The 17,561-nt window shown below is 40.8% G+C and overlaps 1 protein-coding gene across 3 annotated transcripts in view; it reads left to right on the top strand.

Annotated features, from left to right (window-relative positions):
- FOXP1 (forkhead box P1) overlaps positions 1–17,561 on the top strand; it is a 585,986-nt gene that overhangs the window by 437,748 nt on the left and 130,677 nt on the right. For all 3 annotated transcript variants that reach the window (XM_036868301.1, XM_036868303.1, XM_036868300.1), the window contains exon 7: positions 457–555. In XM_036868301.1, the coding sequence (XP_036724196.1) occupies positions 457–555 (99 nt within the window). The remainder of the gene's footprint in view (positions 1–456; positions 556–17,561) is intronic.

Genomic DNA, 17,561 nt, shown 5'->3' with positions numbered 1-17,561 from the left:
AGGTGAAAGTGTTACTTTCAACTCGAGTTGCCTAGCTCCCACGAGAAGAATTGGAGGAGTATGAAGGTACCTTTGAAAAGAGCCCTTTATTGTCTCCGAAGTTTCTGGCTTTGCCCAGGTCCTTCCTGGCCTCTCTCTGCCCTCCTTCCTCAAAGTCCCAATCATTCATACTCTACATTTCATGTCACATTTATGGTAGGAATCAAGTGTCTGCTCAGATGGACTGCTACGCCCGAGGAACTGTGGATGGAATTGGCTAACTCTAAGAAAACGTAAACACATTCTGGAAAGTTTTCCAACTTAGACTGGTGGGAAGTTTGGTTTGCTGTTTCATTTGCCCGGAAATGGAAAAGTCAAGATCTCATCCTCATGTGTCCTTCCTAGAATACTTTTTTGTGAAGGAGGCCCTGAACCTGTGTAGTAACACAAACGTTTTCCTTCCATTTTTCCTTGCAGGCACTTCAAGTGGCAAGACAGCTTCTTCTCCAGCAGCAACAGCAGCAAGTTAGTGGATTAAAGTCTCCCAAGAGGAATGACAAACAACCAGCCCTTCAGGTAGCAAGTCTTTTTTTTTTTTCTTCTTCTTCTTTTTTTTTCTTGAAGTTGATGATACACTTTGGGACAGCTGATAAGCCATTCAGAAGTGGATTGTGTTGAGAATTGCAAATCCCGTAAGGAAATCTTCTGCAAAAAACTTCATTTTTTTGTTTAACACTAGAACATGACATTTGGGGGGAAAATGTCTGTTCAACCAACATTTTTGTTGTTGGGAGTAAGCAAATCTAATGAGACCATTTAATTGGAGGCGGAGGAGTTGTTGGCATGGGTTGCTTATTAGGCAGTGCGGCTTACCAATGAGGAAAAGTCCATAGTGCTCACATATGTCACTCATTCTCTTGTGATCTGTCTGGAAATGGGACACACACACACACACACACACACACACACACACACAAATGTTACTTTAGTGCAGTGGTTTTCAGCCGGAGTGCTTTTACCGCTCAAAGGACATTGGGCAGTGTCTGGAGACATTTTCGGTTCTCACAACTTGGGGGGAATGGGTGCTACTGGCATGTAGTAGAGGGAGACCGGGGAGGGAGGCTGCGAACATCTTACAGTGCACAGGAAAGTATCCCACAAGAGAGAATTATTCAACCCAAAATGTCAATACTGTCAAGAACGTATTGGGATTAAGGAAGATACTGTATTTTTTAATACACCTAGTAATGAATGTGATACCTACTCCATTATTCACTGGATGTTTTCCAAATATTTCTGAATCATTGATAAAGATTGGCAAGCATCTTTTATGTAAAGATACTCAAAAAGACCGTTTTGGCAGCTTCTCATTTCAGGCACATTGAGGGCAGGGATTAGCGGAGTGGAAGGAGTGAGTTCATAAAAATCTACTTTGAATCTTTGACTTGGAGTAGAAAATTGTCATAGACATTTTAAAGAAACTTGACATGGAGTAGCCCATGCTCCCGTCCAGGACAGGGAGGGCACTTGCAGGGCAGGTACCAGGTGGCTCAACTACTTACATAGCTAACAGTGGGCATCCCTCAAGATGGGAAGCAAAGATGAGTTTCCCACGCTGGGCATTCTGGAGAGGAATTTGTAAGTGGGAGCTGGTGGGTATAACTTGATGCCGATTAAGATGATCACAAGGTCAACCCAAATTCTAGCTTGGGTTGACTCTTCTCAGATCAGAGAGAACCAGTATACCAGCACCCAAATTATCCTACAGAGATCAAACTGACCTTGGGCCACACATTCTGGTGCTTCTACGTCTGCTTGGAAATTGTCACCGTCTAGAGGAAGTTCAGCATGATAGCAGCACTTTACTGGCAGAGTTGAATGACAATGTGCATTGTTTACTAACACTTCCAAAAGCAGTTTATTTGGTCAGCCATCACCAACCCATATGCCTTTTCATGTGTGTGAATGCTGGGGACATTTTTAATGAGGTCCAGTGTCACTGAGGTCCCATGTCAGGTGCTATAAGCAGTGCTTTGTTGTGCAGATGTCTTAAGAACAGCTCTGGAGGATGAAATATGACTGTGTTGACCTTTCAGCTGTGAGCTTATTTGTCAGGATTCAAATAAGTTGAAAGGATCAAACTGAACAGTTTCCGTAGTCAGACTGGGAATTGTGCTTCAGAGGTCAGCAGCGGAGGCCACATTGCAGATTCCAGAACATAGCCAATTGTTGGTACATATTAAAGTACTGGGGCATCTCCTGCAGACAGAGACACAATTAAAATTCTAATTTATTAATGTATACAGGGAGCTAGCCCAGCCTGTCATTCAGTGATTCAAATGACTGTCCATTCTTTTTGCCTCCCCCTTGGAGCTCTCACAGCCTTAAAAATACTATGAGTCCTCTTGAATTGATCAGACCTCGAATGCGTTGGAAAAATAACAATATATTATTGGGGGGCAGAATCTCACATATCGTAGTGCTTTGGTTAGAGAGAATTTTCAAAAAGGACACACATACATGGTCTAATGGACTGCTCTTCAGTATTGAATATCATTTGCAATCTTTTCGACTAGACTTATTTTCTAGATGCTTCTTAAAAAACATAGGGCATTTTTAGGTAACTTCTTTTCCAAGGTGAGTGAAGTTCCTTTAGGGCTAAGTATATGAAGTCAAGTTTTAGGGGATTTCCTTTGGAGGGCTCTTCTTCTTCTTGCCCGTTATAAGGCTTTTAGCCCCCAAAAGAGTATGATACAGAGGGCTTTGTTTTTCTTGGCAAAGGACAGTGTCAAAACCAGCCTAATGCATTCTACTGAGCACTTCAGTCTGTATGAAAAGTGTGGGATGAGGGGGCCACCTTGGATGCTGGTTTTGCTAAAGAAGATGTTTTGAGTCCTTTCCTGCCCCCTCAGTGGGAGAGTTGACAAGCAAAGCATTTAGACCAGTTTTAAGAGTTGATTCCGGGGTTGGGGGGAGGGGAGAGTTGGTTGACCTGTGTGTGTGTTTGTGGGGTGTGTGTGTGTGTGTGTGTGTGTGTGTGTGTGTGTACGTACGTGCGTACACACATGCAAGTGCATCATAGACTGTTGTCTCTTCAGCTGCCTGGTAGGGTCATGCAAATTCACTAAGTTTTATTGGGTTGGCTGGCCTTCCACAAACAGAGAGGAAAAATTACTAACCTAGGCCACATGGCATATTACCTTGTTATAAAAATACTTAGGTAGACTTGGTGATTCATGGAAGGAATAACCTTCACATTTAAATATATCTTGTCGAGCCATGTCCTTGCTGGGGCATCTCAGCCAGAGCGGCTCTGACATGAAAGGGAAATCCTACAGCAAATCTTAACATTGTTCCTCTCTGATCTCCTTACCCTTCCTTCTACACCGAGAGACCTATTTTAGCAAATTTCAGATCTTCCACATAGAGCAAGGCTTGACAGGGAAGAAGGATTTGATCTGCTGATAGCTTGAGGAAAAAAAAAAAAGAAACCCAAATCCCCAAATATACTGTGACTCATATTTTAAGCAAATCTCACACTTCCCTGCTTTATGTTTGGCAGTGCTCTCCAGTTTCACAGGCTGATGATACAAACAAAAGAAAATGGAAAGTTAGAGGAGGCTATAAGTGGTTACTCGACAGAGATCACAAAATGTAGTCAAACATCACCGATTTGGACTAATTTCAGCGAAATGAGAGTAAATAAGTGAGACATGACGCTCTTTATGTGTATCTTTCAGATACACATACTGAACTAAATCCGAACTGGTCGCGTTCTTGGGTGACATTGTAGTTTATGGTGAAGGCATGAATCGGGTACAGATATTGCTTCTGAAGTTCTTGAAAAATATTCTACTTAGTAACCTAAATAGCTCCTTATTTGGTCTATTAATTTGCTTTGCAAATTTTTTTATGAATGGTACAAGTGAAAATTGGAAATTGGCCCCATCATAAATTCAGCCTCAGAAGGCTCTGAATTAATTAAATGCAACTCAGTGAACGTTTCTAGAACAGCTACAACTTGCAGGGCATCAAGCTGCTGTTCAGAGATGTAAAAATGTCTAGGAGACAGACCCTACCTGCAGGATGCTTGAGCTGTGAAAGAATTAACCAGGTTTTGCCACAGAAAGAAAATTATATGTGAGTAAAAATAGTAGGCTTCCTTTTATAAATATTTATATACTTCTGAAGATTGCTAAAACAAGTGAAATAAATGCTTAACAGTGCAGGTGCGCCCATAACCTCGAAAATGTGTAACTTTCCTGGCTGAAGATTAATTTGTGAGCAATTTTATTGATCACATTTTGGAACTTTGACCACCGTTTCTGGGTAGTAATTCATTTGGGTTCTTTAAGCGTTTTAGTTGTTGGCACAAGGACATAAACTGGAAGGAAATCAAGTGACACATTTTCTCCTAAGAAAGTAAAAGTACGTGTGTATTCTGGCAGCATTCAAGTTAAGAAAGAAAGTAAACCTTGTGTGTTGCTTACCGAGGAGAGCTGACCACCATTTCAGGCCATGTATAAAGAATTTGAACTTGAAAGCAGTCATCTGATACTTTTCTCTCCTGTCCCGTCCCCTCCTTCCAAGTTTATCTCATGTGCAAGCCCCTCACACAGGGGGCCGTTTCACTGGAAGGAGGGCTGGTGGAATTCACTGGAAGGGTCTGCCTTTTCGTCCCGTTGGAAGCTCAGGATGGTAATGAGGACTCCTGCTTTAAGTGGAGGAAGTTAAAATTGCAAGATTCAGCAGGTGTTTTTTTTAGCATTTTTATTTGCAGTTATATAAAACGTGCTTTAGGCAACATTTTGCTTGGCATTAATGCCACATATAATCTTAGTACCTCGTATCATTTCCACGTTATTCACTGAGGAATAAATTGGTAAGAGGAAACCTTTAAAGGAAACTACGATTTTATGTGGTAGATAGTGAAATGGAATGGTTTGGAAATACTGACCCTTAAAAGATATCCCTATGCACTGAATTAGTAAAGTGCATAATAGTTCAGGAGAGGGAGGCAGATTTTTTTTTTTAATGTTTGCAGTTAACATTGTCTAGAATTTGCATCCCTGGCATGAGATTGATATGAAGTGTTGAAATTTTGGTACCTTTTAAGATTTCATTGTTATCACACAAGTTTGGAGAATCCCCAAACCCTAAAAAATAAGTCTGGATAAGCAACAATAAAATAGAAATGATGCTTTAAAATGGTTATTAAGTCTTTACGATTATGCGCACCATTAAAAATATGATAGAAACAGGATCCCCTCCTAGAAAAATGCACATGCACACAGAATTTTGCGTCAAGGGTTTCATGAAGCTCAAGAAGTCCATCTGTTTGCCCAGGTTCGATACTGTTGCTGGAAAAAATTTTTTTCCCAAAATAATGTGTTTTGTCCTTGCCACCAGATTCCTCATGTGAGTTGTGATAAAATGAGTTCCCTCATTTTTGCTATTTCAACTTCAGCTGTATATAAGGTGATCCTGTGTCTGCCCAGGACAGCCTTAGTCTATGCCTGTTGACTGAGTGTATTTATTAATAACTCTCACTCTTAAAAGTATCCCAGTTTGGACATTTAATTATATGGTCACTTTGCTTACACGCATCTAAACATTAAAATGCAAATGTGATGCTACTATTTGAAGTGTAAGCATGTGTTTGTCACCACGTGCATATGTCCCTATCTGCAAAGATAGTTAAGGTTTATGGACCAGCCCCACGGCTACTCTGTGGTGTAGAACTATCATGAACCATTCCATGGATGAGGAAAAGTGAAACTTCCGAGAGGTTAAGTGACTTGCTACAGAGCACACAGGCAATGACAACGCCAGGCTGGCAATCCAGGTGTTTTAAGACCACCAAAAACCAGTATGTTATCAGGAAGTTAATTATTGCTTCTCCTTCAATGTGTGTTTACTCAGCATCTACTGAGTGCCATGTTTTACATCAATAAGCAAATTATTGGATTTTTCATAGCATAAGCAAAAATAAAGCCCAACCAACAAAAACCAATTTCCACTGTAAATATCTGGATTTCAATTAAGAGGACTAAGATCTGCATAATTATCCTAATTGTCACTGTGTGTGTATGTGTTTGTGTGTGTGTATGTGTGTGTGTGTGTGTGTGTGTGTGTATCACAGCAGTGAACAAGAGCAAAGAAAACATTATTTCTTATTCTCTAGCCTGAAATGCTCCTGTGAGCTTCCATGTGCTGGAACATGGAGATAGTATGTTATAATCATTGTTGGGGCTAGGAGGTTGGGAGGAACAGGAGAAAAAAAAAACATACTTGACTGGTCAAAAATGTGTAAATTGCTGACAAAATGACACATGTAATTAAGAGTGCTCCTACCATTTTACCTTGTGGTTTACACCTCCAGTGTTGAAAAAGAGAGCAACTCCCACCTTGCTAATTACCATTATCACTGAAATGCTAGGGTTGGAGTCATTAGTTCCATGTGCATTTAATTAGAGGAAGGCTGAAATTGGATTTAACTTATTACTTTTTCATGGATCACTTTCTTGTCATCACTTCAAATTGGATTGCAGCCCCAGGTAACTAATTATGAGAGCCACAGGATCGAGAGTGAAAAAAAAGGTAATTAGGAATAACACTGTCGGACCCTTGCTGGTCGTCCACTTGTGCTTCGGGAAAGGGGGGAGAAAAAAAAACCCAGTCCAAGCTGTATTTGGTAGTATTACAGATTAGGGAGTTAGAGGTATGTATGGTTGCTGAGCATGATGGAAGTCTGCCACCACCCAGAGTGGTTTCTCTGATAGACAACTGAGTTGAAGATGTCAAGTCGACATGGTGCCACAATCAGATCCCTAATACCTTGATTAAACTTGTAAAAGCAACAGATTGCTTGTAGGTATGAGGCATCTCAACAACTGTGTAGTCTGAGGCCTCACATACGCGATTACAACAAAGCTGTCAAGATGCCTCAGAGCCAAAGTATGGAATATTTTAAGTACAGGGAGTTAGAATTTAATGAACGTATTAATGTTCCAGAAACATCATTCATATCTGACAGGAAGACACATCAGTCAGCACAACAGTAAGGTTTAGGGTTTATATATCAGGAATTTTCGTCAAAGTTTCCAGCCGACCATTTACTTTGCTTCTGGTTTGTTCCCCACCCCGCCCCAATGTTGTGGATAGGCTTGCTGACGTTCTGTTTCTCCTTCCGCCCCCGTCGAAAATACTTTAAAACAAATGATATTGTTTCCATGTGCAGAGCAGAATTCAGAACTGCAAGCAATCAATTTTATTGACATCGTCTGAAAAAAATGTTGATGACAGTTGGAGGATGTGAAAGGATTGGATTTTTAAAGTTGCCAGTACTAAGTGTGGCAAAAAAAAAAAAAAAAAAAAGAGAAAAAGAAAAAAAAAAGAAATGTAATCTCATTTAAAAAAAAAAAAAAAAAAAGCTTGTGAGTTAGACTCTCCTAAGAAGGGCTTCTTCTTTGGTAGACGGTGATAGCATGATGAGAAGTCTTGCTATCAAGCCTGCTGATTGCCTTGACGGGGGAAAAAAGCTTCCCAGAGAAGTGAATCACCAAGCAAAGATGGCTAGAGTTTTCTTAAGTTGTTTAAAATTTGTTTTAATGTTCTGTTAATGTAAGCAAATAATCATGATTCAGTCTTGGGTGACTTTCAAACCTGGGTAAGTGAGACTTGCTCATTATTTTCCAAGGAGTCTAGGGAAGTGTAGACCGTGATGTGCCCACCCAACAGAGACCAGACCATGAATATTCCCGAAGTGAGAAAATACTCTTCCTGGAATTATGAGTCCTTTTCCTGTGTGAACCTTCTAAGCAAAATCTCAAGACCCAAAATAGTAATCATCAAGCCTAATGCAGAAAATTAAAGGTTTTTTTTGTGGAACATCTTAAGTTGATTTAGAATTTTTGTACACAATATTCGTCTGTGGTTGAAAGGGGCCATGCCGAGGTCAAGTGATGTAGTGTTTTCCATTTTTCCATATGAGCCTCACAGTGTGTGATAAAAGCAAACTCCTTTATTTTGTAAGTCTGCAGGAATTTCTGATGAAGTGCAGAGGTCACGTTCCCTGTCAATTTGAGTAGCCAGCATTTTTAAACTACTGTTTTTTTCTTCCTTTTTTGTGTGCCTTTTCTTCCCTCCCCCCACCTCACCAGAAACCATGGCACTTTTCTGACACATGCACAGTGAAGTCCTCCAATCTGAAACTCATTAGCACACAGCATTGGACCCTGTCCAGTGGTTAGAAAATTTCCTGAAGCCTAGAATAACAGCATTTGGTGCAAGCACCAAGGACCAGAAGTGACAATGGGGGTAGTCGAGCTCGCCTGGCGCCCTGCCCAGTCGGGAAAGCCAGCTGACCATGCAACCCAGTGAGACAGAGGTCGTGCACATGGGATGGGCTAGAAAAGTTTGGTCCTTAGAGAAGCATGCTTCTGAAATCACAGGGCAATGTCTTTTTTCCCTACACTTATTATTTGAGTTGGGTTGGAGGTATTTATCAGCATTAGCTGCAGGAACATGAAAGCAAGCAATTAGAGAAATTGGATGAAAACCAATTGCTACAAGGTAATATTTTTTACTTCTGTCACTATTGGGTATTGCAGAACCTATGGATTTCATTCATTCATTCATTCAAACTTTGTTCATTGAACCTCACTATATCCAGGTAACAGGACCTAGACGGAACCCTTGCCCTACCATTAGAAAAAGTACACAATTCACCGTGGTTCAGGATAATTTAGGCCAGGTTTTCAAACAGGAAACTGAGTCCCAGAAATATAACAGTAATAATATTAAAAAGCAAACACTTAAATTGTACTTTCTAGGAACCAGCTACTGTACAATAACCGGCTGAGGGTAAATTCCATTATTATTCCCGTTTTGCAGATGAAGAAAGTGGGGCATAGAGAAATTAACTTGCTCAGGGCCAAACCATTGACAAGTGGCAGACCTGGGGTTTGAGCCCAAACAGTCCAGCTCAGGAATCTATGCTCTTATCCATTACATTCTGCCTCTTCTCCCTGAGCTGCCACCTGGGCCTCACAAACAGGGACAGAGAATGGAACGGAATCAGAGTTGCTGATGCCGAATGCTTGTCACTAACCACTAGACCACACCGTCTCCTAATTTGGACATATGTACGGGCATATTTAAAAAATAGTGCTTGCGCTTGAAATATGCACTTTCTAAAGGGAAATGACGCTTGGGAAAGAGAAGAAAGACGGGTATTACTCAAAGCTTGCAGACAACTCTGCAAGTAATTGTCTAAAGGCAGCCGCTGAAATTGAGAAGCAGTTTGGAAAATGTACAGTTTGGGAAATTTGTGTACCGATGTAATTACGGTAGTTGTGAGTTGATGTCATGCCTAGTAACTGTTTTTGTATTGCTTGGGCCTTTGTTACTGAGCTGTGATATCATGAGCAAACTATTATAAACATAGCATGGATATAGCATGCTTGTGTAACAAAAGATCGGGAACTTTTATTAAGTTTGTTTTCCTTGTCATATTGTAAAAATTTATTATGTGTACTGTGTATATTAGAAACAGATTTGGGTAATTCTGTCTAAATGAAGTCATCCCGGCTATTTCCAGACTGTCTGTTTTTGGTTGTGAATAATTTTCATACATCAGATGGTTGTCATATTTAGTCGCTCTCAAAATTTTAAAGAGAACATATCCCATTCTGAACTTTGGGTGGACTTCGGCCGCCTTGCTGTTGCGATTGTTTGAGTTAGAAATTATTGCGCAGTAAGTTACAGAGACTGAATGCTAGTCATTTCTAAGGGGTCTAGGGCTGCTGACTTCTATTCATAACTTTTCCCCCTTCCTCAACCGAACAGATTTTTAACTACTTAAGTAGTAGAATTTAAAGCTGCCAGGACACAATTGGGCAAAGACTGCCAGCCCTTGTCCTTTTATGTTACATCCCACTGAGGAAATTTGGTAAACATTCAAGCAGACAGAGCTCAGTATTTATCGGTGTTCATGGTAAAATGTGGATTTTAAACGGGTAGTTGAAAAACGCTGGATGACTCAACCCTTCCCAGCTCTTCTCCTCTAGCGCCTTCTTTTGCTATCAAGCTTTTAGAACCTGAATATTCTGTCTGTTGCTTCAACTTTTTTTTTTTTTTTTTTTTAACTAGTCACTTTCCTTCCTAACCTCCCCCCCAAATCTGGCTTTTCCCCTCATCGTTGTCTTGAATGTTACTGTCACTCAATTCCGTGCCCATGTCTCCATCCTTACCTCAACTTGTCTGGCTTCGTAGCAGCCTGTGGTCCTTCGGCTGACTCGTCTTCTTGGAAATTGCCTTCTTTGAAACTTCTTGAATTCAGTGCCCTCTGGTCCTCACCATTCTCTTTCTGCTTCCCACTTCTCCTCTGGAACCCAAGTTCATTCCTTTCCTGAAGCTCAGTCTCTTGGATCTTAACTGCAGTAGCACTTCTGTCTTCTTTGCTTGTTCTTGGACCTCTGTACCCATGACTCCAAGCCTGTCTGTACCCCTCACGGCTCTCTCTTAGCTCACCCTCACAGCAATTTCAGTCATCTCTAATCCAACTGATCACTTTTGTCACCAGGCCCTATTAGACTCACGCGTCATCATCGACTTACTAATTTCTCTCATCCCCACCACGTTATCAGATCTGCCGTTTTCCTTCCACTGGGCATCTTCCGTCTATTCCTTTCTTGGCGTTTCCCCTGCCTCTACTTTGTCCCAGGGTTCAGGCATTCAGGAAGGATATGCTTAGCTCTTGGCAAAAAATGATCATTTATCCTGCTCCACCCCCTCAGGGCATCTTCTGTTCTTCGTGCGGATCTCCTAGCCTACCTACTGCTTTCAGCCTTTCCCTCAAGGCCAAGTTACTCTGCTATTCAAGAACTTTCATTGGTCCGCTCTTACTTCCATACCAAGGCTAAATTCTGTTGCCGTCTCCTAGTCTCTTGGTATTCTGGTTAGGGATTAAATCAGATGACCTGAGAAGAAGGTGGTAGTCCTCTTACTGGAGCGGGGAGAGGGGAATTCAGAGCCATGATTCCTTCTGTCAGGAGATGCACATAAGTACAGTCCATCTGATAATATTTCCGATTCCCCCAAATCCAGAATTGCAAATATTGCTTGTTTTGATGCCCGCCGTTTAGGCAGAAGGCCCTGGTGATTAAATTGCGTTTGAGTTTAAGTCCAAGAGAATTATGTCTCTGTCTGCTTTCTTCAGAAGGAAACGAAAAGCTCTGTGATATGCTATGTTTTCCTATATCTAAATTCTCTGCTGTGTTGCCCCATGCTGCTTCTTCATTAATACCTATTGCTACGGCCTAGCGAGTTCCTTCCCATCTTCTCTGGAAGTAGGATCTGCAGCCGGGCGCTCCTTTGTCTCCCTACAGAAGAGCTGCTTCATCAGACCTAATGAAGCTGCTTTTAATAAGACATTGGTGAAATTATGTCCGGTTTGTTCTTTATTTGATAACGTAAAGGAATTGTTATTTCTTCTAGAAATAAAGTTAAGAATCCAAACCACACAGAATAGACAGAGCACAGAGGTTCTGTTTGATCTAGGTATGAAATGGCTCTGCCTAGAATGCTGTTTCAAGGATTCTTGAACCAGCATGGCCTCTGTAGGTTCGCTGTGGTTGATTAGCCATGTCTGCCGTGGGCACTGGAGTTGGGAGTACGTGTGCCTTCTACCTGCCAAGGTTGACTTACCTGACGTAGTCTGTGCTGATCACATACCAGAGTAGAGAAGGACCTGGAATTATTTTTTTCTGGGATGCCTGATAGATCCTGCAGTAACTACTGAAATATTATCTAAAATTAAACATGTCTTTTATATGTTCCTAATATCCTTATCTGAGATGGCGCAAATTGTATTCTTATCCTGAAGCTCTGCCTCTCTGTGGTCAAAAGTGAGCTGTGATTTGTCTTTAAAGGCACAGTATGTTTTGTATGTTTTATATGATGACTGGGTCGTCATATAAACTCAGCCAGGTGGTTGAGAGTTACAGAGATTTGTGTTTCAGAATACGGTGAGAGGAAGCTCATCATGACTAATAGTGTGATCTCTGGTGTCAGGCTCCCAGGTTGAGGTCCTAGCACTACCCTTACTGCTGAGTGACCTTGGAAAAGTAGCTTCACTTCTCTGTATTTCCGTTTTCTCATCTAGAGAACGTGACTGATTACCTCATCTATCTGAAGGCGATTGTACAGGTTAAATGATTAATGCATGAAAAGTGCTTGCCCAGTGCCTGGGACACAGTAAATTCTCAGAAAAGTTAGCTCTTCTCATAATTATATAAACTCCTTTTAAAGGGAAAATGAATACCTGTTAAACTCCAGATTATATGTTAATTCAGTTAATCAGTCCCTATTCAAATATGCGTTTTAGCAGTGCACCAGGGACGGTCCTTTTGCTGGTAGTCAGTTGTGGTTAACCAGACATGATGAGAAGACATCAGACTTCCCATCTGTAAAATGGGGGTGGCCACATGCCCATCCTATGGAGTTATGAAGATTAGCTGAGTTACTACATTATAAATGGCCTAAAACAGTGCAGGGTACACAAGAAATACTTAATAAATGTTATTAGCTGTTCTCATCATCTCTGCCACCATCGTTATCAGTATTATTGTGATAGAGCATTATTTTCCTAACTGTGTCCACTTTGGCATAAATGAGGGCCATGCTGTTCTGAAAATCCCATCCTGGTCTCTCTTTTATCCTTGTTTTCCCAGAATTGTATATGAATTCATGCTCTGTTATCGTAACAGCCAAGGGAACTAGTCCCTAGTCTTACATCTTGAAGCTGTGGCATTCTGCACCCTGCCTGGCACAAAGTAGGCAATCCGTAGATATTTCTTTCCCTATGAGTTAGTGAATGAGTGAGTGATGAATGAATGAGTGAAATATCTAAGCCAAAAAGAAAGGAAAATTGATACTACTTTAGTTGAAGGGGCTGCAGACTGGTCTCAGGTTCATAAACCTCTAGGAACATTTCAAGACCATGAACAGAGCATTAAAAGAATCCGATGTCAGTCCTGCCGAAATCTTTCATTGGGTCGATGAAATGAATCTTGCCAAGTATGGAGTGAAAATCAGAAAACTCCTGCAGTGCTGTTTGACTGCCCTTAATGCTCTGTGCTTGCCTTTGTACATTTGCTAATCTGTTTAAGGTATAATATTAATGGCATAGAACTTTAATTCCTAAGTACAGAAAATTAAAGGAGACTAAAGGCAAAATACAGAAATGTATTTGTTGTCAAGATGAAGTTCAATGAAGCATAGCGAAGATGGAATCGATTATTAAATAAACATGGAGGGAAGATGGAAAATATACCTAAATCTCTCAGTTTGAAAGGAATTGGTTTACTTGATTATTTGCAACAGTATCACACTCAGGAAAATCTAAGACAAATGAAAGCAAAACAGAATTTAATTGAGCTATTATTTTGCAGACTTTGGCTTGGTTTCAGACAGTCTAATCAAATTGTGCTTTGCTCAAATAACTAACATTAAATGCAGCCTACCAACAGATGTTTAAAAAGAGTCTAATTGGAAAATCTACATCCTGGATTTAGTGTGTCTCATCGGAAAAAAAAATAGCTTCAGATTTGTATTTTGGGGAATGACACCCAAATGACAAGCATTTCTAGAAAAGATAAAGTTTTCTTCAAGGTTGCCCGGTGCTTGGGTGGAATTATCTTGAATAGTCAGAGGTGGCACTCTGGAAATTAAAGTTCTTGGAAATTGTCCAGCTCTGTGCCATATAGAGCTGTACAGAGAAATCGCCTTTATCACATTACATCACCAGAGTCCTGTTACAGCCCCTGGATCGTGTCAGGGGCCCGTGTGCTGTAATTTATAATGAACCCTTGGAAGTCATGCAAGGCACATACTGATTGATGACATTTAAAGGTACTGTCAAGGTGGCTAGGTAATGAAGTTGACCTTCCTCCATCGTTGTCTCGGTTTCATGTTTGTATATAGAAAGAAACCATTTCACCTGCCATATTTGCTTGGAACTTTTCATGAAATCTACAAAAGGAACTTGGCTTAATAGTTAACTCTTTTCTTCCTTTAGACCAGGGGTCAGCCATTACTTCTGTACAGGGCCAGATGGTGAATAGTTTTGGTTCTTTGGGCAATAGTCTCCATGGCGGTACTCACTCTGCTGTTGTCATATAAAGGCAGCCACAACATGTATAATTACTTACTATACATAAATAATGAGCATGCAGTATTTCAATAAAAATTCATTTGTGGGCGCTGGAGTCTGAATTTCATATAATTTCCGCATATCACATAAAATTCTTCTTTTGATTTTTTTTCCAACTATTTAAAAATATGAAAACAATCTTAGCTCAAGGCTCCTATGACTACACACAGACACAGGTGATAGGCCAGATTTGGGCTGGAGTTTGCTGACTTTTGCTCTAGAAGATCGGGTATGATCTCACAGATTGTCCATTGAACAAGGTTGCCTGAATGAGGGGCTGGTGAAGACTGAAATCTGGCCACCATATACCAAGCCTTGCACCCTGGTGTGGAACTGGCACAGCATTTTCTTGGAAGAAGGAGTACCTTTTTTCTCACTTGCACAGGGGTGCCACCCAACCCCCATACTTCCTTCCTTTCCATCTTCTTGGTCTGACGTCTGTCCACTCATTGCGGTAGGTGTAATGGCTAAACTAGTACTAACTTTCTGAGATTGAAGGAAACGGACTAGGCTGGCAGGGCCTTAGCTAGCCCGTATGATACAGAGTCATCCCTTGGTATTTGTCGGGGTTGGTTCCAGGAGCTCCCAAGGATACCAAAACCTCAGATGCTCAAGTCCAAAATGGTCAGCCCTCCATATACACGGGTTCCACATCCGCAGATTCAACCAACCACAGGTGGAAATTTTGATCCATGATTGGCTGGACCCTGCTGATACAAAACTTGCAAACACAAGGGCTGACTGTATTTATTGAAAAAAAAAAACCTCAGCAAATAAGGGGACTCATGCAGTTCAAACCTGTGTTGTTCAGGGGCCAGCTGTACTTGTGTGAAATTGAGGAGAGCACCCTTTCAAGATGTCTTACTCCAATCTGGAGTATTTTCATAATGCATCTGACTTTATTACATTAAAACGCTTTACTGCCATCTGCCAGAAAAATATCTTATAGATCTACAGATACTTTATAGATAGTTAAATAGATCTAGGATGTCTCCAAATGTGAATGGCTCCTCCTTGAATCCAAAACGTAATGGCACTCCGTCCCCATAGAGCCCTCTTGCAGCGCTCAGCCATAGGCTGATGCTGTTTTCCCACGCTCTTTGCATTTTGAATCCAAACATGTCTGATTTTGGCAAAGTGACTTACCTCTGAAGTGTCCGTTTCTTACCTACGAACAATTAGTCAGTGGTTCTCAAGCCTGGAGGCACATCAGAATTAATATAATTTTTATCAGCATCCAGATCTAGGTCTCAAAGCTTTTTAAAATATAGGTAGATTCCTGAACTCTATGAATAAAAATCTTGGGATGGGGCCCAAGCATGGGTCTGTTTAAAAGCCTTCGTAAGTGCTTTTTTGGGCACACCCATGGTTGAAGACCGCTTGTCAAGGTGACAGCTAAGTTCCTTTCCAACTTGAAATCTCAACATCTCTTTCATTCTGTTTTCCCTCATTCTTTTGGCCCCCAGCCTCCTTCTAGAGTAGTTGAAATGAGCTCTCTGACTTCATCTCACCAATGGGAACAATCAGTGGTCATCAGAAGATGGTAGGGAATCCCTGGTTTTTGCCCTAGATAATTTGCACTGGACAAGAGGCGGAATGTACTACGTAAGAATTAGGTAGGCCACCCTATTAACCTTGGAGTCCTCTTGAGAAGTCCAGGGAATGAGGACAAAGAAGGATAATAACCGGTGGTGAAGGTCTATCTGGCAGGGGGGTGGGGTGGAGCATCTAAATAGGCAGCTGATCTCCTTTTCTCTATACACCGTGCATTTCTGCTTGGGAATGGACCTATAGACCACATTTTTATGATATGTGCCCATTTTGATGATATTTCCAGGCCAGAATTGGGAAATATACTCTAAGTCTCCCGAGATCACTAACTTGATTTCCTACCAAAGTCATTTGGATACCTTTCAGGTAAGTGTTGAAATTGGCCCACATCTCAGAGTCACACCTGGTTCCTAGGAGTTGAGGGCATACCTCATTCAGGAACTTGAATGTTATTTAAAATGTAGAGTCTGTGTTTATCCAGGGCCTTGATTCTGTCAGTGCTTTATAAACAAATATCTGCTCTGCTCATTTTGCAAAATACAGGAAGAAAAAGAAACACCAACATGGAACCAGAAAGACAAACTGGGTGTCTTACACCTCTTTACCTGTGTTACGTTTATCACATATGACTTGACTTTTTAAAGTAGAAGCCTCTTCATTCTGCAATTGTTTGAGAATTTGGAGACTATTAATTGATGAAGGCAAAATGGTCTTGAAGCTGCATGGTCTATGAGGTCCTCAGGGCATTTGAAACCATTTTTCTTTAAGGTAACACCAGATGTATGAGGCCTGAATACCACCATCTATCAGCACGCAGCCAATCTGACTTTTTTCTTTTCTTTTCTTTTCTTTTCTTTTCTTTTCTTTTCTTTTCTTTTCTTTTCTTTTCTCTTTTAACATAATTTACCAATTGGAGTTCTACAAACAAAAAAAGAGATTATATTTTTTTGACTTATGAAGAGCAGGTCAGAAATTTCAAAGAAAATTTCAAGAGCAGTAATTTTGGAAATGTACACAGATGAATTTGAAAATAAGTATTTCACTGCCTACACAGCTGTTTAGAATACTAGCTTAGGAAATATATACCAGGAGCCTTACCATTTTGCGTGACATGGTGTCAGTTCATGCACAATATATTAATGCTTAATTGAAGATAATGTAACTGCAGATCAAAGGCATAATTAACTGGCTTGAAGAAACTCTTATGTACATCAGGATTTTGACTAATAGAAGTCTGGACAAAATTGGTTTAGGAGACGATCTTGAGACCAGCTGAGGCTTCATCTGTCTGTTCAGCTGATGGTGACAACAGCTGGAACTTCTCCCAGAGAGGGTAGATAAGGACCACTGTCACCTCCACCATTCACAGTACCTCCTTTGAAATTGACACTTCCCTGGTTTGGCTCCTGGTTGGTCCCTGGAGCTGCTGGATAGCAGAGCTCTTGACAATCTCCTTGTCTACAATGAGGGGTTCGTTTCCATCAGTGTCAGGATATCTCTGTGTCTCTTAGACCTATAACTTATATAGGAAGTACGTGAGCTGAGAGCAGGTTTTAGAACAGCACTGGGCAAACATAGACCAGTGGGCCAAATCCCACAGCTTGTTTTTGTAGCACTCACAAGCTGTTTATTATGTTTTTAAATGGTTGGAAAAAACCAAAAGAAGAAGAATGTTTCATGAAACATGAAAATTCCAGTGAAATTCAGATTTCAATGTCCACAAATAAAGTCTTATCAGAATAGAGCCATACTCATGCATTTTGCACTGTGGCTTCTCTTGGTAGATTGGTATAGTTGTATATCCCACAAAAGCCTT

Source organism: Balaenoptera musculus, chromosome 11, assembly GCF_009873245.2.
Source record: "Balaenoptera musculus isolate JJ_BM4_2016_0621 chromosome 11, mBalMus1.pri.v3, whole genome shotgun sequence".
Classification (NCBI taxonomy): domain Eukaryota; kingdom Metazoa; phylum Chordata; class Mammalia; order Artiodactyla; family Balaenopteridae; genus Balaenoptera; species Balaenoptera musculus.
This window is presented reverse-complemented; position numbering and strand designations above follow the sequence as displayed.